Source organism: Mus pahari, chromosome 16 (assembly GCF_900095145.1).
Source record: "Mus pahari chromosome 16, PAHARI_EIJ_v1.1, whole genome shotgun sequence".
NCBI lineage: Eukaryota > Metazoa > Chordata > Mammalia > Rodentia > Muridae > Mus > Mus pahari.
Genome location: NC_034605.1, coordinates 312702 through 338201, shown reverse-complemented (window position 1 = coordinate 338201; position 25500 = coordinate 312702). Strand labels below are relative to the sequence as shown.

Genomic DNA, 25500 nt, shown 5'->3' with positions numbered 1-25500 from the left:
GTGGGTGGGTAGGGGAGCAGGGGTCGGGGGAGGGTATAGGGAACTTTCGGGATAGCATTTGAAATGTAAATAAAGAAAACATCTAATAAAATAAAATAATAAGTTAATAAAAAAAAAAAAGAATGTGTGGCTATGACAGTGACAGGGTGAGTTTTACACGAGCAAACACTGGTTCTTCCTATGTTACATATCAGGTGCTCAGGTGTCTTCTAAACATAAAAAACTAGATACAAGCCATATTCATAACTGAAGCCAAAGAACAGTCAGAGTTACTCCTTCTCTACGACTCATTAGTAGCCCCTAGGGCTACAGAGATGGTCCTGAGGTTAAGCACATTGGCTACTCCTGCATAGAAACTGGGTTTGGTTCCAATAAGCCACATGGCACTCAGAACTGCCTGTAACTCCAGTTTCAGAGGATCCAATGACCTACCTCTACTGGCCAGTAAAGGTACCTACCAGGCATGCATGTGGTACACATACATGCACACATGCCACTCATATGCACTAAAATATATTTTTAAAAAGACTTATATGCATTAAAAATATCTGTTATAGATACCTCTTTGGGATGACACTATTCATCTTTCTTCATTTATTTGGCGTTGCATACTAGAACAGTACTCTACTTGCTAGTGATTTATGTCATTAGTCCATCAAAATACTTACCCTGAAGCAATAGAAACAAACAAAAAAAACCCCCAAAAAACAACAAAAAATCAAACTCATTTCCCACAGGAGGAAATTTCTTTTGATTAATTTTTTTTTCCTCCACCAATAAAATCCTCCAAGGTTTATTGTCTTAGTATGTAAAGGTACCTGACAGACTGAGTTCAAACCGTGGGGCCCATAGGATAGAAGATGGAACTGATTTCCCTCAAGTTGGCCTGACCTTCCCAGGCATATTAATGTATGTGTGTTTGTGCTCACACATGCATACACACACGCACAGATGCAAAATTTAACAAAAAAAATTTTTTTAATTCCTAAGCATTAAAAACATTATTGGGTAAGACATTTTTGTTCGGAACCCTTTCCACTGCTATATCCTGGAAAAGAAAAAGAATACAAGAGAGAGACGGGATTAAAATTTTTCACTTACTGAGGCTTACTCTACTACAAATTTCCTAGAAGGTAAACTAAAATTTAACTCAGAGATTAGCTTCTTTTTGCCTATGTAGGGAAAGTAATGAAAGCAACTGGTTCTGCTCCACTGTTGTAAATCAATCTGCCCCTGCTTATTTGCTTTCTTAGTTTATATCCAATTAGCATATATACTGCAGTCTTCTACCAAGACTCAGATCTCATTAATGCATACTCAAGGCCTTAAGATACTGTCTCTCAAAGACAATAGGTTTTCTGGTTATTTGCTTACAAAAGTGTCTTCCTAATCATATTTTCATTTTCATAATATTTTCTAACAAAAACACGGTCAGAAACAAAGTTGTGAAACCTGCTCTATTCTATCCTTGCACTTCCAGTGTTTCCTAGGATTCTAAGCTACCTCATTGCTCACCAGCTGCAGGTAATCTACCATGGAGACTGGCCAGGGTTTGCTGACACACTCCTATACAAGAAGGCTGTTGGTGCACAAGTGTTTCAGTGTATCTATCGTCCTACTTGCAGGCAGGTTTGTCCACAGGTAGCAATGCTAGGTCAAAGATCAGGCTTTGACTGTGGGTAAGTAATGAGGATTCGCCTCTAAATAACGTACTGGTTTCCATTCTCTCTAGCATGAAAAATATTCTCCACGGTCAGCAGTAATGTACTTGCATCATTTTTTTCTTATATGAAATAACCTTATAGATGGGGCTGAGGAAAACTCACCATAGACTTCATTTACACATTTAATCAAGACTTGGGTAGATATTTCCCCTGTTGGTTATGTTGTTTCAAAAATTGTTCCTCTATGTCCCCTTTCTATTAGCCATTCCTAAAAATAATTTATAGGCATCATTTATGAAAAAGTATTAACACCTATAATTTATTCTCAACACATGTTCTCATTTTTCTTAAGTATATGTATATGGTGTATATGCATGTATACATGTACATATGTGCACATGTGTCAGGCCAAAGCTGATATTGGATGTCTTCCCTGATTGCTTTCCTCCTGGCTTATTGAGGCAGGGTCTCTCCCTGAACCTAACGTTCATTCATTCTTACCTAGTCTAGGGAGTCTGCATTCTTAGGTGATCCCCCAGTCTGCCTCCAAAGTGTTGGAATTATAGCTGATGTGCGTACCTGCTTGGTTTTTTTTTTGTTTGTTTGTTTTGTTTTGTTTTGTAAGTTCTGGAATATCCTCATACTTCTATGACAAGTGCTTTATCCACTGGGTCCTCTCTCCAGAGGCACTTAATCTAGAGCCTAGAGCCAAACTTTGTATCATCTAGCATCTGTCAGTTGTTTAGATCATAAATACTTTACTCAGTTTAAAATTTCACTTGATGGTATTTTTTTTAGAAAGTATTATGTAATCTAAAGTATAAATGCTTTCCCCTGTGGATTGCTTTTAAATTTTGCTCACATATTGTGTGAAAATGACATAAATATTCTACATTTTTACCCTGCCCTTTCTATGGCTTTTGAGATGTTTGCTTTCTAACCCATTTGGGACCAAATGTACATTTATGAAATACTGAGCCTTCAACATTCCAAAATACATACAGGGAACTAAAGCAAGAAGATGGCAAGTTGGAGACCTGCCTGAGCTACAGCCCAAGTTCAAGGCCAACACAGGCAAGTCAGTGAGAACCCACAGAAGAAATACACAATGTATCTCAATGTATAGTACTGGTCTAGCATGCACATAGTCATGGGTTTAAAGTTTTCCCTGCTCTAAGCAGGGAAAATTATAAACACAAGAGGCTCTCGTATAATAGAACATGTTAGTCAGGGACCAAACTGTCATATCCAAAGTCTAGTAACAGAGGGACAAAGAATCTGACATCTCTCCTTAATAGATACTCATTCACACCTTCCACAACTCCACAGTGAGGTCCATGTGTCCCTGATGCTGCTGCAGCTGTGAGCACATTTAGAGCAAGTGTACAAATTCTTTGACATCATCTTTCATGTTGAACTGGAGCCTGTTTTCCCTTCCTTTGGATCTAGGTGGCCTCTGACTTGCTCTGACACGCTCTGTCCACAGTGAAAGTGACACTATGTGGCTTCCAGATCATAAAACGCCATACACCCCTACTTTTCTTATAACATTTTCATAAACCTGGCTCCCTTAAGAACCTGTCATGATGGTGAGGCCAATGTGGACTCTTGGTTGAGCTGAAAACTGAGCTCCTGGCTCAGATCCAACATTAATTATCAGCCACATAAGTGAATCACATAAATTCAACTCAGGAAGCCCCAAAGTTAGACTCCAACTGTGACTCTATTTTACTTTTGTGGTTGACCAAAACAACATAAGGGACAATATAAGGGAGTAAATATTTGGCTGGGCTCATGGTTTCAAAGGGTTCAACTCACTGTTGTTTGGCACCATGCAGGTCAGCGTGAAAATGTCTGGAGAACATTATAATGGTCCAGCAGGATACACAGAAAGAAGACTATGGGAAGGGGCTAGGGCAAGATACTACCCACAGGAATACCCCCAATCCACAAAACCAACTTCTTCCAACCAAGTCCCAACCCCTACCTTTCAGCACATTCAATACAGGAATCATCTATGAAGCAGTCAAAGGCTCAACCAGTAGGTCAGAGTCTTAAATGTACTTTACTTCTGTTTCAAAGATAAGATCTCAGTATCCAGGCTGGGGCTGACCTCAAATTTGCTATGTATCCCAGGCTGTCTGTCCAGCTTGTGCCTTACTAACAGGGCTATACACTCTCTTTTATCTGTTTTGACTTTTCATGCCAAACAGCCCTGTGTTCTGGAGTCAACATCTAGGTGAATTAAAGAGGCTAAAGAGCTCTGCCTTTGTACAGTATGGAGAGATATACATCTCCACTGGCTTAACAAAAGGACTGTGAGGTTGTCCATTACTAATTCATTCCTAAAACAAAGCCTTAATCTTTGTGCCCAACAACAAGGTTATAGAGGGATTCCTTCTTTTATCGGTTATTCATGTGTTAAATAAATATATATATTACATTTTAAATGGATAATTCATTCTTCAATAAGTCAAAAAATACAAAAACATAGGCAGCTGTAGGTTTACATTTCCCAGTTCCTAACCCTAAAATAGAAAGCAGTGCTTATTGCTGAAGATCCATTAAAACCTTGTCAAGTGGTACCCTAGCGGCCTAAAAATAGTAATGCATTCCCACCCCAAAATTAGCAGTTTATTTTCATCGGCAGAATCAAACTGTACAATCACCATGTTTATATTTAAAATCATCTGGCGACTAAGGGTACCCATAAATATCTGATTGGCAACTGGGCAGAAACAAGTTTATCACAGCCAGGTACTGGAGCTAGAAACATGGGTGATGCACCTTGTTTGGGGAATTCTGATTAGGAGTATCCTCCTAGATGTGTTCAAGCTGGCACCTTATGAAGTGACAGTGCTATGCTGATGTGGAGTCTCACACAGATGCATCTGTGTATGCATGGGATTCAAGAAATCAGTTCATACTGGCATCCTGAATATCTCTAGTATCTTTCACTAGAAGATTTAATAACGAATACCTTCTGGATGAGTGACTGGTGTATTATTCTGGCTATTAAGGTAGCTCCAGTTATGTATTGCTAGAAAGGAATACACCTCTGAAAAGCAACGATTTTTCCTACCTTAGTGGTAAAGGTTATTGAACCTAATCCAAATGTTCTCTAAATTTTTACTTCTACCATGTTCAGCACTGTGTTGGGTCCACAGGGAAGCTAAAGTCAAATGGTTGCACCTCTCTTCTGCTAGAACTCTTTTTTAGAAACTACTAGCCCTCTTTTAATCCCAGCACTTGAGAGGCAGAGTTAGGTGGATCTGAGTTTGAGGCCAGCCTGGTCTACACAGTGAGTCCCAATACAGCCAGGGTTGTGCAGAGAAACTTTAAACAAACGAACAAATCCCACCCCCCTCCACCCCAAATCCCAAACAAAACCAACAAACAACATCCCAGAAAGCCAGTTCAAACAGATTCCTAAAGCACTTTCTTACAGCAGGATAGTGGATGAGCAGCTATGACTGGTGTGCATGCTTAAACCACATGAAATTATCTTCAGTGTACAATCCAGAGATATTAAAAGCACCAGATTATTTCACCAAAATTCTTTAAATAACATTATACCATCTACAGTATAAACTAGGACAGCTATGAGATGAAATTTTTTATTAATTAAATTGAGTTAATTACCACTACTATATTAATAAACTATATTGCTGAAGGTTTTTTGTTTTTTTTTCAAAAAGACAAGGTCTCCATTGTATAGCACTGGCAGGCCAAAACCTCATGATTAGACCAAACGGGCCTCAACTTACAAAGACACATCTGCCTTGGTTACCACACTCAGGATATCCTGAGTGCTGAGATGTAAAGGAATGTGCCATCATGCCCAGCTTAAAATTGTACTTTTAAATTTTGGTATAATGAAGAATATATAATCAAAATATATTCTCAACTTTTATTAGGCCTAGTTTATAAATTCTCCTGTCTCTTGCTCATCTGAAAACCAGGAACTGACAAGGAAGTACAAAAACTGGCACCAAATGCATTATCTATTCTTCCAAATTTGCACAAATATTTAAACCTTCCCAACCCTTAAATAAGTATAAGTTACTTTTCCATTTCAGAAGCCTTAAAGAAACTAGGATGGGGAGTAAGAGATGTTACTGGCACATCCTCATAATACTAGGACAACCACAATAATAATAATAATAATAAAAATACAGAGTAGAGCTTGAAATGGTATAACATATCTGTAATGCCATCAATCTGGAGGACAAGGCAGAAAAAATTTGAACTTGAGGCCAACCTACTGCTCAAAATATGACTACTGCACTGACAATATGCAGAAATTGAAAGATAGCTTAGCATGTAAGAGCTCCTGTAGAGGATCCAGGTTTGTGTGAGTATGCACCCACATGTTCATGACTGTGCTCTTGTGTAAACAAGCACAGACCAGAAGAGGGTGTCAGGTGTCCTTTATCATTCTTTACCCATTCCTTTCAGGCCAGGGTTTCTCCCTGTCCCTGGGACACAGATTTTCTTCTCTAAGCTATAAGCCAACAAAGCCTCAAACCATCCTGTTTCTGCTTCCCTTGGGACCTGTGGTTAAGGTATGCATGGTACACCTGGATTTTTATATGGCTGCTCAGCAGCAAGCACTCTTAACCTACAGAGCCATCTCTTTAGCGTCTCCTCAGAACTTTCAACAATAATTTCTAATGTAATTCAGGAATTATACTTTCAGGTTTCTAAACAAATAAAAATGAGAACAAATCTATACAGAAATTAGCATGTGAACATTTATAGCAACCTTATTCATAACAACTCTCAAAAGGAACAATCCAAATGCCTATGGATACAGAAAATGTAGAATATCCATATAAAGATTACTATTCAAATTTTAAAAAAAGTACCACTTATACATAAGCAGGATAAATTCAGCATAAGAGGCTGGCATTGTAAAGCCCACATATTATATGATTCAATTTTTTTTTAAAGATTTATTATATATATAAAGTACACTGTAGCTGTCTTCAGACACACCAGATGAGGTCATCAGATCTCATTATTGATAGCTGTGAGCCATCACGTGATTGCTAGGAATTGAACTCAGGACCTTCGGAAGAGCAGTCAGTGTTCTTAACAGCTGAGCCATCTCTCCAGCCCCCTTAATTTTTATAAAATAACCAAACAACCAGACCAAAGAAAGTCAAGATACATTTGTGGTTGTTAGGAACTGAGCAGAAGAAAAGTAGAGTGTTTATTATGATTGTCACCTTGACACAATCTACAATCACAGAGACAAGCCTCTGAGCCAGTCTGTGAAGGATTATGTAAGTTAGGCTCTATGAGGTGGGAAAGCCCTCTGTGGCCTGGGGTCCTAGACTACATAAGAAGGCAAAGCAAACTGAGCACCAGCATGCAAGTTTCTTCTAACTGGCTGCAGTGTGCGCAGCTTCCACCTTCCTCACTACAACAGACTATATTCCCACGAACTTAAAAAGATACACTGTCTTGAATTGCTCTGTTAAGTATTCCATCATGAGAAAAAAGTGACTAGTAAAGAGCATTTAGGGAGCGAACTGCTTAGGGATGTGGGTTTCATTCTGGGATAAAAATCACTTCTAGAACAGGACTGTGGCAATGGCTGTACAACTCTGGATGTTATAAAAGCCACTAAATTATATAACATAAATTATATCTCAATAAAACTTGTTAAAAATACTAACTAGTGACCTGCTATGCCTAGGGTGGCAGGATAAGAGAGGCCTGAAAAGACCCAGAACTAACCCAGAACTGTAAGAGCAGCTTAACTGGCATCTGCTTCCCACAGAAATCACAGGCTCTGAAAGAACATGGATGGTAGAAAGAGATGTCACAAGCCTAAGTAGGCAAGGTGCTGAGTAGGAACCTGGACAGTAGGAGAAAAGTTTTTCAAACAGAGCTTCCACATGTAATTCAGTGAACTCTGATTCAGACTCCTGTTTGAGGCACATCACCACATCCAGAAATTCAACCGTGGAAATCATGTTGCCTCTTTATAAAACCTTATCCAACTTTAAGAGTTCCATGCCTTTCCTCCCTGAGATTATGCATGAGAGATCCAAACAAGTTCTGAATTTTGCTATTTTGAGTTGGAAATGTGGGGTAGGGATGAGACTGGGGTCTTGTTCGAACAAGACACTGGAACCAGTTCATTCCATCTCTGCCATGGAAAGGTCAAATATTGAACTTGCTGCAAAGGCAAATTGTCAGAGTCCATGAAATCTATAGGCAAGGATTTACTAGAAGAGCTTCAGAAATATTTCAGTGTGTTCTGGAGAATGCCTACAAAAGCCCACCCTGCTTCTCTCGGAGTCCAGCTAGCTCCCAGCCCCTGGCAGTCAGATAGGACTACTGACTGAGGCACCAATGGAAATGATGTCTGTCTTTTCTTGTTGGCTACTGCATGTCCATGTACATGTTCGAGGCCAGCCTGGTCTACAAAGTGAGTTCCAGGACAGCCAGAGCTATACAGAGAAGCCCTGTCTCAAAAAAACCAAAAAAAAAAAAAAAAAAAATCAACTGCAGGACAGAAGTCACTCAGCATATGGTTAACTATCACTGTGATGGTCCTGCTTTTATTCATGCAACACAATGTTAGCTCAAACTCCCTCCAACTAGAACATAAAACCATTAACACAGAGTTTTCCAGTTTATTTCCAGCACCTAAAACAGTATCTAGCATACAAAAGATCTTCAGTAAGTATTTTCTAGATGAATGAAAAATCAATTTTAAAAATCATTAAGAAAAAGACAAAAAGTCTAACAGAATCATGGGCTGAGGGTATGAATAAGCACTTCACCAAAAAAAAAAAAAAAAAAGCCCTGGCAGCTAATACTCTTGAAAAAAATGCTCTACTTAGTCCCCTGGTCTGGCAAGTATTTTAAAGTCTAAGAACATCTGAAGTATGCCACGAAAAGACAATTCTCACATACCTTTGGTAAGCTGGCATAGCCACTAACAAGAAAAAGCTGGCATGGCAACTCACTGTCACTATCACCACCAGCAGCATCAACACTGTTATCACCAACATCACACATCATGCTTGTCATAATCATCATCACCATCGTCATCAATGTTAAAGTAATTTGATAAAACGTAGTAACTATTACTGTTACCAATATCACACATCTTTACCCCAACCAAAATAATTATTACCATCAGCTTTTATTATCATCATAGCATATGACCATCACCTACAACATTGGCATCATTATTACAACCCCAGCAACGCAACCCCTCATTACTATCTGCAATTATCTCCATTACCACCACCAACTTTTCCATTACCATTATATCAACAACAGCCACCTGTCACCTCAGCTAACAATTTACAGAACATAATGCACAGTAGACACTGTACTAAGCACCTTAGATCTGATCTTGTAAACTGTCATAACACATTATTTCCACTCAATAGGAAGGAAACTGAAATATGGGGCCATTAAGGAACTCATTGAAAGTACTATGTTTAGTAGTAACAAAGCCAGCATTCAAATCTAGCCGGTCTTCACCCAGAATCCTCACCCTTACTATACCGTATTGACCCTTATTTATGCATTTCTTTTCTTTTTTTTTTTTTTTTTTTGGTTTTTCGAGACAGGGTTTCTCTGTATAGCCCTGGCTGTCCTGGAACTCACTTTGTAGACCAGGCTGGCCTTGAACTCAGAAATCCACCTGCCTCTGCCTCCCGAGTGCTGGGATTAAAGGCGTGCGCCACCACCCGCGGCTATTTATGCATTTCTATTGACCATCTCCTAAGATATTTATTGCTGACTTTTGGATCTTCTTCACAATCCCATTCATGATGTTTGAATACCTTTTTATGAATCTGTATCTTTGATCAGGTTACTATAAATCTTCAGTGCTCATATGTGTACATAAGCTCTGGTGCCCTCATTAGGATAACTAATAGAAGAAAAGGCAGAAAACCCAAGGTTCTTGATCAGTGTAGACTAGCAGTTAAGGTAGCCATATCACAATGCTCTGGTGATGAAAAAGAACTGAAACTCAGCTGGGCAAGTTGGCTAAGGCTGAAACAATTAATTAGCTGTTCTGGCTACTAATATGTACACATCCTGAGTTAGGGACATCTCATGCAAGTTATCTCACGGCTACCAAGTTCAGTAATGGATTTTACTTGCAGGAACTTCAGATTCTTCAAGAAGTCATGTATGTTTATTTTTGTCAGTGGTTCACCTGTCCAATTCTAATATTAATTTCTTCACCCTGTTCTCCTAGGTGACCTACAATCTACTGCAGGAAGCCCTGCTGTTCTCATTGGGCTAGCTAGATGATGGCCTCATCTACAGTGAGATTTTAGACACCACAGAGTTCTATTTCCTCTGGGGACTGATGGAGTAAATATCATTAAAGCCTCACCACCTGTGGACAAAGCAACAGCACTGATAAGCCCTAATTCTAGAAGGCTACATGTCCACAGCTACAGATATCCATTATGCATAGGTAAACATTTTCCAACCCAAAATGAATTTGACATTTGGGATTAAAGACATACTGGAAGAGTGTGGAGATGGTTTTGTGTGAAATGGTGATTCCCAATGAAGTCTGGCAACCTTACTCCATTCTCCAGAATCCACATAAATACATGGATGCCTACTGACCTCTGCATATTAGCTATTACACATAGGCCTTCTCCTCCATCACGCACATTCATTCATTCTCTCTTTCACACACAAATTTGTTTTAAAAAATACTGAACTCCAGTCAACAGATTTTTATTAAGCTTTTGATGTATATGACATACCAGATAGTCTAAGACTTAAAGATGCAAAGTGCTATCTTCATGCTTACAATCTGCCTATGACTCCACAGGCAGATTTATGTTCATGCTTTGTAGGTACACACCAAATGCTTCTTAATGACCTTGGCTGCTATTACAGTATCAAGACTTATCAGTACACTGTTTAAACAGTATATTGTTTCTTATAGCTTTAGGAGCTCCATGATCAGGATGGACCAGGGTGCCAGCATGTTTGGGTTCCAATAAACAGTTCTTTTGTCTTCATCACTAAACCTACAATGACAGCTCTCCTCTTTATTACTTAATTGCCTTCCAAAGACCCTCCTTACTATTATTATTATTACTATTATTATTATTTAGGATTTCATAGAATATTTTGGAAGACACAAACTGATCCACAGCTAGTTGCCAGTCTTGCTCCTATCACTCTAAAAACTACCTCTGATCACTGTTAAGTTTTTCATTGCAACAACAACAAACTCATAAAACTAACTGTTAAGGAGGAAAGGATTATTTTAGCTCATATTGTTGGAAGTGCAGCTCAAGATCAAGTAACTCTCAGTTGCTTTGAGCCTATGGCAACAAAACACATCATAATACGTATATGAGGAAGACTGCTTAGATCACAAGCCAAGGAGCAAAGGGGAATGAGACCTGGTTCCCCAAACCCTCTTTACAAGCACTCCCTGATGTAAAGGTCTTCCTGTAGGCTTTTTAAAAGTTTCTACAACTTCCCAGTAGTATCACCCCTGAGTGTCACCAGTCCTTTAACACATAGGCCTTTGGGTTGTTCATGATTTCAATTATAATAAGCATAGATCTCACCATAGGTGCTTCTCAATAGCCATGCTATAATAATAATAATCCAATAATCCCCTCCCCATTATCTGCCCATTGTCCACCACAGCTGACTGACTGAGCCTGAATAAATCTTCCTGTTACCCAGAAACCAGTTAGGGGTCTTCTAGAGAATCTGAGTTAAGAAACACCCTTTGGGCCGGGCGGGCGTGGTGGCACAAGCCTTTAATCCCAGCACTTGGNAGGCAGAGGCAGGNGGATTTCTGAGTTCNNGGCCAGCCTGGTCTACAAAGTGAGTTCCAGGACAACCAGGGCTATACAGAGAAACCCTGTCTCAAAAAACCAAAAAAAAAAAAAAAAAAAAAAAAAAGAAAGAAAGAAACACCCTTTGGACAGTGTGAACTTAATTGAGGAGGCAGAAGAGAAGAAAAACAAATAAATAAACCTCAGGTCCTCAATTCTAATCAAGACTTGCCTTACTTTCAGACTACACATTGCTATGTTTAAATAAAATTATCTTTTACTTGAGTTAGTTTATATATGTATTTTAGACAAACAGTAAAATGTGCTCCTCACTTACCAGTTATGTGACCCTAGTCAAGTCACTTATCTTGAGGAGCTATGACTACCTTGGGGTAAAACAAGGGGTCTGGCTAAGCAGACTCCTGGGGAGATGGCAGCATGGAAAAGAATGGTGGATAAGTAGCACAGGAAGGCCAAATCCTGTAAGGCCTCCAGGGCCTTGACAGGGACCATCACCTGAGGTCACCATGACCAAGGAAATCTTTACGAAACAATATAAATTTGCAATGACTTTGAGCCTGGAGAAGGAGACAATGTGGAGGGAAAGCTTCTATGAGGGCTTATGGGGAGTCACAGACACAGAGAAATTCCTTTGGCTTAGCAATGGTACCTGCAATGAGTCTGGGAGTTGTTTGCTGTCCTGTTATAGTCCTCTTGTTATAGTCATTATGTTAAGACCTTCAGTAAATGCTGTGCACAGTAGCCAATACTAGGGTGTCTTTGATGGGGGGGGGGGGAAATCAANANACCGGTTTCACTTGGGAGTTTGATGCTGATAAACTGAAAACACTAGGATCCCATTAGAGGGAAAGATGGCAGCAGCCTGGACAGACTAGAGAACTATAGAAATGTAAATACCCAAGAATTCTCATCTCAAAGTATCAGTGTGTGCTGTTTAGACTTCTTTTTAAAGTGACAGACTATGCAAACCTTTCAGTTACAGTATAAGGAAAAGATCTTACAAGGTTCCAGGCTAAAAACAAGCCAAATTAAAGAAAGAATGATAATAGGGGTACCCATAAAATGAAAAGGAGATGGCACACAAAACATCTATACCACTGAATAGAGGAAGCTAAAACAGTGCTTTAGAGTTTCAAGGAAAACAACTGTAATAGAATCACATGCACATCTCACTCATGGTTTACGGGGCTGGGGAGATGGCTCAGTGGGGTAAGGGTGCTTGCTGCCAAGCTCGACATTCTGAGTTCAATCACAGAAATGCTCTATGGCAGGAGATAAAGCCTGCAAGTAGTTCTCTGACCTCCACGTGAGCATCACGGCACTTTCCTCCCCCACCACGCACACATAAATAAATACATGTAAAAAAAAATGAGTTATAGTCATCTTTGAGAGCAAGACTCATCAGACATCCAAGAAAATAGAAAACAGAATCATCCACACACTATAAAAAAAATATGAAATAAGAAAGTAATTAAAAGCTTTGCACAGTGGCAGTATTGTAGCCAGTGAGGTTTATCTGAGGCACGATTATTGCTAATTGAAAACTTTTCCCACTACCTTGCCGTGACAACTTGCAATACAGTCGGCATTGGCAATTTCTGACAGTCTCTATGGAGACTGTTCAAAAGAAAACTATCTTTGCCTTTTAATGGCTAACCTTTCTTTATTGTCTATTTGGTGTTTGCAAGTTCTCAAGCCTGTTTACTCTCTCCACCCTCCCTTTTCCTTTTAATAAAGTTACTTTTTAGAAAAAAAAGAAAAGAAAAGAAAGAAAGAAACAGGGAAAAATAATTGAAGAAAAAAGGAAAAGATCTACTTTCTAAAACACACCAGGAGACAAAGGCAGTAAATGAGATGTTCCTGAAAACACAGTTGTGAAACAGTGTCATGGTTCGGATAAATGTTTTTAAGGACACAAGAGCAAAATTGAAAGCTCATGAAACTAATGAAGACACCAGTTATTTCAGAGAGTACACATTTTTTGTCTTGTGAAATTGTAGAATGTTTTGGAAAGTGGTTACAATTTTGTTTTTGTTTTTCTAAGACAAGGTTTCAAGGCTGACCTCCAACCTTCTACGGTGAGGATGAACTTTAATTCCTGATCCTTCTGCCTCCATCTCCCAAGTACTGAGCTTGCAGGCATGTGTTGCTATGCCTAGCAGATAGTAGTGAAAAATGTGGCATTGACAGAGAAACTTGTTTAAAACATGTGTGTTCAAAATTTAAAGACAATTCCTAGAAGGAAAAAAAATGGAAGCACTATATTCTGCAAAAGAAAGGAAAAATAAATGTTTAATTTGTAATATGTTGTGAGAACTTTGGTCTCTTCAAAAAAATAAGTATTCATTTTAATCCCAGGTGTGGGCTGCTTCAGATTGTCCCCAGCAACTATGATTTGCCTCATGCTCTAGCAGATGCAAGGTTTTGCCAGCTGCAGATAGGTTCTGTGAATCTATAACATTTGAAATTCTGGAAACTTTTCAGAGGGTATATAAATGCTAGGGTCCCAAGAGATGGGTTGGTCATTTGGGAAGGTTGGTTGCTGTTTAATAGTAGTCCTGGTTTAAAAGAAACAAAAAGAAAAAAATTTAAGATTCAGTGATCTCTTTCTCTCCTACCTAGTGTTAGGCCGCTAAACAGATGGACTAAGGGTGGAGAAGGGTGGAAGAACCCAGAAAGTAGCAAAAGTCTGGCGACCTAAGTATATAAAAACAGAAAATTCAAAGGCACCTATATATGACTTGTCTAATATGATAGTCACCATCTGTGAAAGGCTTTTTAAAGAATTTAAATACAATTGAATTGAAATTTTAGTTTCTCAATCACACTCTATCCACATTCCGGAGTCCAACAACTCTATGTGAATAATGTCTACTTGCTAGCCAATGGCCATGGTGAAAAACACATGGTTGCCAATGAACCTAATCTGAAGTCTGATCATCTTTGTTGATTGGGCACATACTAAAATGTGAATCAGTCACACTGTTAATTAAGCTAGGATATAAAGAAATAGAATAGCCAAGGAATTTTGCTCTCTATCATATTTTTCAATTTTATTCTGCATGTTTTACTCATATAACCAGTAAAAGGAATAAAACTATTTTCAAATGGAACGATGACAAACGAATTGGTTCTCTTTAGTGATTATACATTGGTGGCAAGTAACAAAGACAGCAGAGTGTGTATGGTGTCCTTACAAACTCTGAATTTCAGCCAGTCTCTGGGGAAAGTCCTGCTCTGGGCCAAAGGTGAAGTTGCCACCTCAGCGGCAAGTCTCAGTTGACATCTGATCATTGTTTTTTAAGTATTTTAGGTATTTTTTGAATGAGGGAAGCCCTTGGGCTAGGGCTCTTAATACATCTTTCCATTTAGATTTATATATTTGACAGGAGAACAAGTTTTAGACGGAGCAGTTTTGAGATATCCCTTAAATTTTGCATGATGAGAAATCAGAGTTACTGTAAGTTTCTGCATTTTCTCTCTGACTCTATGCAGCCGACTAAGGGGAGCGGCCATAGTCAATTCCAACAACAAATAGCTAGATACACTGCATTTTCTTCAAATCTTTTCCCTCAATTGAGGGTAGTACAAGAAGGGTTGTCTTATTATTTTTGTTTCTTAATTCTCATACCTTATACCTGTAATCCTAGCACAGGAAAAACAGAGAAAAGGAGTTCAGTCCAGGCTGCACAGTGAATTCAGCTAGACCGGCCTGAATTGAGAATAAGACCATCTCAAAAACAAAACAAACAACAAAAGAACATCCAAGGGTTACTTTTTGTGACATACTGAGTCTTTTTGTTTTTCTAAGAATTCTTAATGTGCATTGCCAAAAGCAATCTACAGACTGACTGCAATTACTGTCAAAATTCCAACATTCTTCCTAGAAACAACAAAAATCCAAAAATTCATATGGAGGCACAAAAGACACTAAATAGTCAAAGCAAGTCTGAGCAAAAGGAACAATACTGGAGGTACCTCATTTTATGATGCACTACTGGCCACAACAGAAACAGCATGGTATTGGCACAGAAACCAATTTGTAGGCCAGTGGAACAGATAGAGGCTATGGAATAAACACCACAATGACAGCCACCTGATTTTTAACAAAAATGCCAAAAGCCCATTTTGAAGAAAAGCCAGCCTTTTCAAACGATGCTGCAAAACTGGATATCCAAGTATAGAAGAACAAAACTAGATCTGTACTTCTCACTTTTCAAGAAAAGAGATCAATTCAAATCCTAATATGAGACTGCAACTTTGAAATTGCTACAGGGAAACATAAGGAAAACACTTCGATACTGGTGAAGATGCTTTCTAGAGCTATCAGGAAATGTTAGAAGAGTTGGCAAATGGAACTGATGGAATTAAAAGGCTTCTGCTCATGGTGGAAGAAAACTCTTTGCCAGCTATACATATGACAGAAGTATCTAGACTCTGTAATGACTACCAAGGAACCAAACAATCTAGTCAGTAAAGGGTCAAAGGAAATGAACAGGCAGCTGTCAAAAGATAAAATACAAACAGCTAATAAATATTCAAAAAATACAGCTCAGCATTCTTGGCCTTTAGGAAATAGCAATTAAAACACTGAAATTCCATCTCATCCCCAGTCTGAGAGACTACCATTAGTGAGTAAACACAACAAATGGTAACTAGGATGGTGGGGGAAAGGCAGCCCTTGTCTGTTGCTGGCAGAAGTGTAAATTAGCCTAACTAGTATGGAAATCAGTATATAATACTAACAATAATACTAACGATAACAGTAACAACAACAATCAGTAACAACTATTTTATGAATCAATTATGCCACTCTTGGGAATATATCCCCAAAACTCTAAATCAATATAAAAACCTTTTATTATTTTGTCTCAAGCTTTTTTTTTTTTTTTTGAGATAATGTCTGGCTATGACTTAAACTCAAGGTTTTCCTCAGTTTCCAAAGGCAAGGATTACAGCCACCACATTTTAACTAAAATTTTTGTGTTATCAGGGATTAAATAAACGCAGATAGGTACGCATAGTGGACAACTCCTCTACCAGGAAAGTACATTCCTGTACCACCCCCACCCCCAATTTCTGATTGCCACAAGGTGAGCAACCATATTCCTTAAGTCATTCTATGCTGGGCTTCTGCCCCACCAGTCACAAAATGGAACTAACTAACAGTCCACAGTCAGAAAGCCCTGAAATTGTGTGTTCAAAAAAAAACTTTCATTCTTTAAATGTAATTGTCGCAGTGATTAAAAAGCTGATTATTTTCGCCAGGCATGGTGGCACATGCCTTTAATCCCAGCACTTGGGAGGCAGAGGCAGGCGGATTTCTGAGTTCGAGGCCAGCTTGGTCTACAAACCAGGACAGCCAGGGCTATACAGAGAAACCCTATCTCCAAAAAAAAAAAAAAAAAAAAAAAAAAGCTGATTTTCATAGGATGAAGCTAAGGAGTCCTCTAGGATGTAGTTTACAAATGGAGAAAATATACCTTAATAGGGCAAGAAGTCCTTGGGTTTAAGTAGACTTAACATTGTGGCCATCTTCAACAGTTTTACCAAATCCTTTCAGAAACTGAGAAGGCAGAACAAATCAAGACCCAGTAGAATAGTCCATGTTAAAGACCCTGGATTACCTCTGCAGCCTCACATTGGGGTTTGCAAGTTCCTAGCAGAGTCATCTTGGAGACCACCTCTCCCCACTGCCACCCAGGACAAGAATGAAATCTTCAGTCATTTGGACTTTTCGCTGGCCTCAAAGTTTTTAAAGCTCCACGAATCAGGTGGCAAGGCAAGTCACTGAAGGTATCTTTTTAGGAAATCCTCAACTATTTTACTTCTAATTGTTCATATTTTATTTGAAAATAATAAAACTACATTGTTTGAGCTATCATCTCACTACTTAAAACTGACAATCTCCTCCATCAATGTTTTGAGAATGCATGTAATTTTTAGAGTGGTATACTGCTACCATACTTGGGTGGACCAAAGAGTTGATGTACACACTTCCCATGACAATGATGACACTCAAGTATTTTATAATACTTATGCTATTGCTTTAAATTAAACGCAAAACCTCACATTCTGTTTATGGGCATTCAATATTACCCATAAAATAAAATATAAAGCTAATGAAGAAAATTCTGCAAAAACAAAAGCATAGTGGTATTCACTGTGTAATTTTCCTTTATTTGAATCTACAGTATCAGCACAGTAAGCTAGAATAACTCCTAGATGCATTATACTGAATGTTAGGTGTATATTAATCCTTTCAAGCCACAGGGGAGCCATTGAACAAATTACAGCTCCATGTACTGACCATGGCCTATTGGCTCAGAAGTAATACTTTGCCTATTAGAGGTAAAACATTATCTAATCATTCTCCAAAGGCTCTTTATTTGTTGTTTATTTAAACTAGTGGAGAATGAAGAGGCCAAGTAAGGAAGGAAAAGTTTTCCATATTTTAACACTGACAAACTTTAGCTACTTAAAGAAAACTTGGGTTTCTATGGAGCACTATCAATTCATGAGCCAAATAAAACAGAATGACTTCCTTAAATTGTACTGTCTAAATTGAAATCAAAAGAGGAAAGTAGTTTAACAGAGCAGAAGTTACTTCAGTCTTGCTAATCTCTCTATACTTTAATATATAACAATTACTCCATTATATTTTTTAAACTGTAAGTTATCGTGTTGCCTACTCTTGGTTAAAACAACCCAATCCACTGGGCAGCTCTAAATTTTGATTAAGCATCCTAATATATAATTAATATGCTGATGTATAAATCTGGAAACCTCTTAACTGGGCCCCAAAAATGCCTGTGGATGCTCTTATGGGAACTTCAAACAGTCTATAGCAAGGCATCAAACAGTTCCAGATCAGTGGTTGCAGAGAAGAGTGTGTCTTTGTACCAAGGGTATCTTCGACTTTGTAAGCAAGAAAGCTTGATTTAAACCCCCACCCTAGCATATCCATCACACAGAAGAATATAACTTGAAGAGAGTTAAGTCCAGGGTCTCCCCAGAAAGATAACCTACGGGTGCTGAAGTTCCTTGAGTTATCTATCCATTGGCTTGCATATGGACCCACTTCTGGCAAGAAGGCTAGTGTTTCAAAAATACACTCATATTTAGCTATCACAGGCAAATTTCTATTACTCATAAACAGAATTCAGGCTAAGATTTCTGTAGAATTGCCTCTCTGGGCTTAAAAAAATCTAGACTTGAATGATAACATTCAGTACTTGCAGCTGCCACTGAACTGTTCGCTGAAAACCTTAAAAAGCAACTTGCCAAAGGGAGATATATGTAGTCAGCTTTTCTTTTTCGTCATTTGTCATTTAATATCTGATAACGTAGTCAAGATCAATACAGCCTCCTTTCTTAAAGCTTAAAGTAAACATTGAATAAAATACAAATACTTGAAAGACTCTCCATGAACTGAATAAATAAGCCATCTGTGACTCAGGCTTCCCTATCGTGTTTTTAGGCTGACCCACTTCTCCAGTCACCATGGTTCGCAGAATCTCACTTCTAAGGGGCAGCAGTAACAGCTCTGTGCCAGCGCATAGTTTGAATCCAACAGGGTAAAAGGCTGAGGCAAAGAGCACCTACAAAGGGACACCGGTCTTTATTTAAAATGATCCTCCAATCCCCGCCTCTAAACCAGAACTTCAATACCAGCCTTAACCAGAAGCAGTCTTTTCTCCAACGCTAGGAAAAAAAAAAAAAAAATCAAGTCTGTAGGGGAGAAAAGAGGGCAGGCACAGATTGAGAAACCGATCAAATTTTAAAGTACTTGGTACATTTTGGCTTTGGAGATCAAGACACCGGTTTTGCTGGAGGGGTAAGGTCGGGGCCGCGGGAACTCGGTTCACCGGTCAGCTCTGCTCTAGAAAGCTCTGAGGGCAAGCTCAGAGGCCGCAAGGCTGAATGTCCTCAGGCGTCGGCTGAGACCTGTCTCCCTCCCCCTCTCCCCCTCTCGGCGCCCCTTTCCGGGCCTGGGAGGCAGAACTTTGCGCAGTTCGTCGCCAGCAGCCGAGACCGCCAGGGGCGCATCCCCATCCCACCCCCACCACGGCTCTGCGGGGTTCGTCTCTACAGGGGGTTTGTGGCGGCTGGGGGGAGGGGGCGCGAAAGTACTAGAAGGATGCCGAGGCACAAGTGGAACGACTTGCATCTCCCCTCGCTTCGCCGGTCCAAGACGCCGCCACCACAAAGGGAAGGGCCTTGCGCCCTTGCTAAGTTCCCACCCGAACCACTCGCCGCGGCTGGGTGAGGCCAAGCCAGCGGGGGCGCGCGGCAGGTGACTGTCGCGTCGCGGGTCCCCGGGCCCGAGTCGCAGTCTCCCCGCCCACCTCAGGCCTCGCCCACCACTGCGTGCTCCCCGAGAGCCGGGAGACCTGCACCTCACAATGGTCTCGGGAGGAGGCCACCGCCAAACGGAGCGGTCCAGGGGCTCCCGCACGCCACGAGCGGGCGCCGGAGCCCTGAGGTGCGCGCGGTCCCCGCCCTGTCGCGCCCGCGCGCCACCTCCTACCCTTTGGCGTGTTCGGTCTCCTCCTCATTGTCTCCGTCTATTCCGCACGTGTCCTGGTCGTCCAGCTCTAGGCTCTGCTGGCTGGCCGCAGACTCGCTGTCCTCCGCCATCGCGGCGGCTCCGAGAGGCTGGGGAGGCGGCGCTCCGAGCAGCAAGCAAGGCGCGACAGGGCGGGCGCGGCCGCAGCTCCCTCTAGTGCCGCCCACCCTCGGGCACGGAGTCTGGAGTCTGCGGCCCCGCCCACCCCGCCGGCCACGCCCATCACAGCCGGCCCGGCCCCGCCCACTCTCGTGCGGCTCCCGCCTGTCTATGCAGTCCCGCCCGTCTCAGTCAGGGAGGGCCCCGCCCACATTGCGTGCCGACTCCCGCCCACTTCACCAGTTCTCCCACTTCGGCGGTCGAGGCCCCGCCTACCTCGCCTTCCCACTTCCGCCTATTCGAGCGGCTGAAGCCCCGCTCGTCTCGTGGTCCCGTTTCCGCCTGGGCTAGCGAGGCTCCGCCCACCTCGCCTCCCGCTTCGGCCGGCACTGCCCCGCCCACCTCGCTCGCCCGCTCCGGCCTCTTCAGCGGGCGCGACCCCGCCCACCTCAGCCAGCCCGAGGGCGAATGCACGAGGCCCGTCCTTCCTCAGTCTAAAGCTGTGAGGTGGGGCGGTGGGGGGGAAATCGTGGAGCCCGAGCGGGGACCCGGGGCCGAGGCCGTAGGGCGTGGGGCGTGGCCTGCAGGAGGATGCGTCTGTGGCTCCAAGGCTAGACCTGGTCACTGCAGGTTGGGTTGCAGGGCTGCGCGGCAGCCTTTGCGAGCACTGGCTGCAGATTCTATAGGTCCGTGTGCCTCAGCGCTCTCGACTTCCGCGGGGATTTTTTTTTTTTTTTCCACTCAGGCCTGCGATTCCCTAAAGCTCTCCCTGCCTCCTCTCCCACATGTTCAAAATTTTCCATTTCACGTTTTAGTGTCTAATGCTTATCAAGCCAAAGCTCCACCTCCCCACCTCCCCGCAGCCTCAGGGTCCTCAACAGAAGATGACTGGAGTTGTCTGGGGATTTTTTTGGTTGGTTGGTTTTGTTTTTTGTTTTGTTTTGTTTCGCTTGTTTGTTTTTTGTCTAGATGGGTTCGGTTGAGAACAGAACGAACATTTTGTGAAGCATGGTGAAGACACCCAAATTAGGGGGATTGGGTGGTTTTAGGCAAGTCATTCGGCTTTTTTCTAAGTGAAGGTCATGACCTAGACCTCCAAGCAAACGTGTGGACAGAGTTGAATTCGTCCTCCGTCAGGAAACAGGAGAGGAAGAAAGCCAAGCATGGTGGCCAATGCCTGTTATCCCAGCAGTCCTGGAGGTAAAAAGTCCCGGAGGTAAAAATTAGGAGTTCTTTGAGGCCAGCATCCACTGCATACAGAGTTCAAGGACATCTTGAGCTACAACAGATTCCTCTCAGGGAAAATAAAGGACTGGGGGATAGAGGAAAGAGAGCCTCCTGTGTGTACCAGATAAGGCACAGGTGAAATCCATACTGCTGTTAAATGCTTCCCACGGCAGGCACTCCTTTGCTTTCCAGGGAGAGGGATTGTTCAAAGATCCTGCCAGACCACCAGAAGACTGCGAGGTGGTTTTACAAAGGCAGTTGCTGAGAAAGTTACCCAAACTCTGTAATGAGGGGGAAAGTCCCTAAAAGCCACCTGAAAATTTTAGTGTAAAGCGAATCTCCCCCAACACACACACACACACACACACACACACACACACACGAGAATATGTGGTTATCATGCAATGAACTCAAATGACCTAGGCACAAAATTGCAGAGCAATTTCAAAGCCCAACATTTGTCTGACCTTCTTGGATAAAGTAGAAATAGGACCCAAACATGGAGAAAATGCAGTTCTGTGCTTAACAATTGCAACTATTTCTCAGACAAGGTCAAATGTGGCCTCTAGATTCAGACTTTAGGATAAAGTTGGGCAGAGATGACTAAGGTTCCTGACCCTCATCTTTATGAACTGAATATAGCTGAATAATTAACCTGTCAACAGAGTCCTAACCAGGAGGTATGAAGTCATTCGTTTTAACCTGTCAGAGGGCTTGGTGGCAAGACAATAGAGACTGGGGAAATCAATATCAAGTTTAACATATAAAGGAAGCCAATAGGCAAAGAAAACATGGAAGCCTTCCTCCCCTCCCTGCCCCCTCCCCAGTCCACATAGCACAGAATAGAAAAACACATTATAAGCACATTGTATTCAAATGTGTGAGTGACTGGTGCTTTGTGAATGTCCTGTGAAGTTTCCTGCATCTTATGGTCTAGTCTTTTGGGCCTCAGCCCACTAACCCACTCTTTCTCAGGAGTGCCATTTCTTTCTTAGTAAAGTAACTTTCTTTTCTTTTCTTCTTTTTTATTAGATATTTTCTTATTTATATTTCAAATGCTATCCTGAAAGTTCCTTATACCCTCCCCCCACCCTGCTCCCCTACCCACCCACTCCCACTTCTTGGCCCTGGCATTCCCCTGTACTGGGGCATATAAAGTTTGCAAGACCAAGGGGCCTCTCTTCCCAATGATGACTGATGCAGCTAGAGACACGAGCTCTGGGGGTACTGGTTAGTTCATATTGTTGTTCCACTATAGGGTTGCAGACCCTTTCAGCTCCTTGGGTACTTTCTCTAGCTCCTCCATTGGGGGCCCTGTGTTCCATCCAATAGCTGACTGTGAGCATCCAATTCTGTGTTTGCCAGGCCTGACCTCAAATTGTACTACAGAGCAATTGTGATAAAAACTGCATGGTACTGGTACAGCAACAGACAGGTAGATCAATGGAATAGAATTGAAGACCCAGAAATGAATCCACACACCTATGGTCACTTGATCTTTGACAAGTGAGCTAAAACCATCCAGTGGAAAAAAGTAATTATTTCTAGCTGTGTGTTCCCCAGTGCAGTTTCTTACTCCGAGACACAAGAGTCAGGTGCTCTCTGAACTCAGAGCAACCCATATCTATAACAGGTTCAAGCATTTTTCAAACTCCCAAGGCAAAGGAAATACAACATGTGTTTATTTATTTTAATTTTCAAGAAACATTACCTAAGAAACCTAAAAAAAAAAAATAATCAAGAAAGCAAATAATTCTGGAGAAATGAAGAGAGGACATTAGAATTCAGTAAACATCAGAAAACAATGACAAGCAGGGAACATTGTTCTGCAGAACGCAGAGGAACAGGGCCAGACATTTGCACAGTGTTAGACTGAAGCCTTATATAACCCAAGTGTTTCTCTGCAGAATATTATTCTTTTCCAGGAGAGAAAAGTTTGTGGCCAGCCCCGGAGGAGTCCTCAATTCTATTGTCACGTACAGAAACTCACCTCGCCTCCAAAGGGCTTTACTTTTCTCTCTGGCTTCATCCAGGAGTCAGAGCCAAGTGGCAGTGTCAGGAAGATGAAATCCAAGCTGAGGGGAAAACTCTTGTGTAGAGTGTTTGCCAGTGTGTTAAAAGTGGCCTGTGGGGCTTTCTCCTTCTGCTTAGCTTATCTTCTTATGGAATACAAGTCCAAGATTGTGTTGTTGGTCTTGTTCACTTGTTTTAAAAGTATATTTTTAAGCATCATAAAACATGCAATGTAGAACTTAACTGTCAAACATTTTGTAAGCATATAGGTTGGTTTCATTTCACACCACCAGTACCTAGAACATTTCCCCTTGCTGAACTACATACACCTCAGTACCCATTAAGCAGCTCTCTGGTCACATCTTCTGGTCAGACTGTGGGAACTACTGGTCTACTTTTGTTTATGTAAATTTGATTACTGTAGAAAGTCATATAAACTCTTACTTTTTTTTAGACTGATTTATTTCACATAATATAATAGTCTCAACATCCTTTATGTTAAAGCATGTGTTGGCGCTTCCTTCCCTTTGAAAGCTAAATACTATTCCATTGCCTGTATGTTTTATGAGTCCATTCATCAGTGGGCATTGAGTTTTTTCCATTCTTTGGGTACTATGAAAGCAAGACCTTGCTTTCAGTTCTGTTGAACAATTCAAACAGAAGTAAAGTGGCTGAATCATATGGTATTTAAGTTTTTGAGGAACAGGCAATGGTGTCTACACATAGCTGCTCCATGTCCGTTCCTGTGAGTACACAAGGGCTCTTACTTGTCTGTAAGAGTTGTCTGGAGACTCCAATGCTTGCCCCTCCTGCTACACTTCTTTCCTTTCTTTTATCCAACGACAGTGGTCCGACTGGATGGGGATGACATAATTCAGTATAACCAGGGACACATAACATGTTTAGAAGTAAAGCACATTTTAAAGCCAATAATAAATATTATGTTTCCATGTTTGTGTGTGCAGATGTACATACAGGTATGTCTGTGTGTTTGGAGGCCAGAGAACAACCTTGGGTCTCATTCCTCAGATGCCATCCACCAATTTTTTGTTTTTGTTTTGTTTTGTTTTGTTTTGTTTTTTGAGACTGGCTTGAAATCCAACCATGTGGGCTAGGCTGGATGGCCTGGGAGCCCCAGGGATCCTGTAATCTTTGCTTTTCTTGAACTGGGGTTACAAAAATGTGTTATCACTCCTAACATTTTTTCAAATGTAGCTTTGGAGGATCACACTCATGCTTGGAAGGCAAGCATTTTCCTGACTGGGGTATCTACCCTGTCCACTAAGCAAGTTTTTGAAGCCACATAATTCAGTTGTCTGTAGCAGAATATTCTATAAGAAATGCACAAATGGCTTTAATTACAGTGAGAAAAAAATATAGAAGTGTAAAATTATATAATTATACAATCTATTTGTGGGAGATTAGTACAACTCTCTAATATGTATTAGCTGTAATGCTACATGATACTGGACCTCAAAAATACATCTGAGTGTCCTCTCCTTTTTCCCTTCTGAAAGATGAAGTGAGGTTGGGACTAAGAGATATGACAGCAAAACGCCAAAGGAAATACCTGATTAAAACTAAAGATTCATTTTGAGCCTACGTGTTTACCAAACTAACTTGTTTCTCCAGAAGTTAGGAGATGTTAAAACACCTGAAGAGAGGAACTGGGGCGTGAGCAAATGGTCCAGAATTCCATTGAGAGAAATAAGAATATAGAAATCTCTTAATTAAGAGATGAGGTTCAGAAGATGGCCTATTCGGTCATCATTGGGAAGAGAGGCCCCTTGGTGTTGCAAACTTTATATGCCCCAGTACAGGGGAATGCCAGGGCCAAGAAGTGGGAGTGGGTGGGTAGGGGAGCAGGGGCGGGGGGGGAGAAGGTTAAGGGAACTTTCAGGATAGCATTTGAAATGTAAATAAAGAAAATATCTAATAGAAAAAAAAGAAATTTAAAAAAGAGAGAGCTGAGGTTCCTGAGGCCTTGCGTGCTTCTCCTCTATCCCTCGGAGTACTTTCCTACCAAGATCACAAGCTTGGCTTAGCCAGATCTGGTCTCCTGTTCTGTTATGATAGGCCTGACCATGCTTTTATTTGAAAGAAT

At 41.2% G+C, this 25500-nt stretch overlaps 1 protein-coding gene and 1 non-coding gene across 4 annotated transcripts in view; one reads left to right on the top strand and one right to left on the bottom strand.

The window, feature by feature from the left end:
- The window catches only part of Nmt2 (N-myristoyltransferase 2), a 47556-nt gene extending 27342 nt beyond the window's left edge, over window positions 1–20214 (bottom strand). For 2 of the 3 annotated variants that reach the window (XM_021215319.2, XM_021215320.2), the window contains exon 1: window positions 20019–20214. In XM_021215319.2, the coding sequence (XP_021070978.1) occupies window positions 20019–20128 (110 nt within the window). In that variant the 5' untranslated portion in view covers window positions 20129–20214. The remainder of the gene's footprint in view (window positions 1–20018) is intronic. The other variant, XM_021215322.2, reaches the window with a different exon arrangement.
- On the top strand, window positions 12965–13105 carry LOC115065643. Its single transcript, XR_003845413.1, has one exon. It is a non-coding gene; the product is annotated as a U4 spliceosomal RNA (small nuclear RNA).
- Window positions 20215–25500: the final 5286 nt, after the last annotated feature.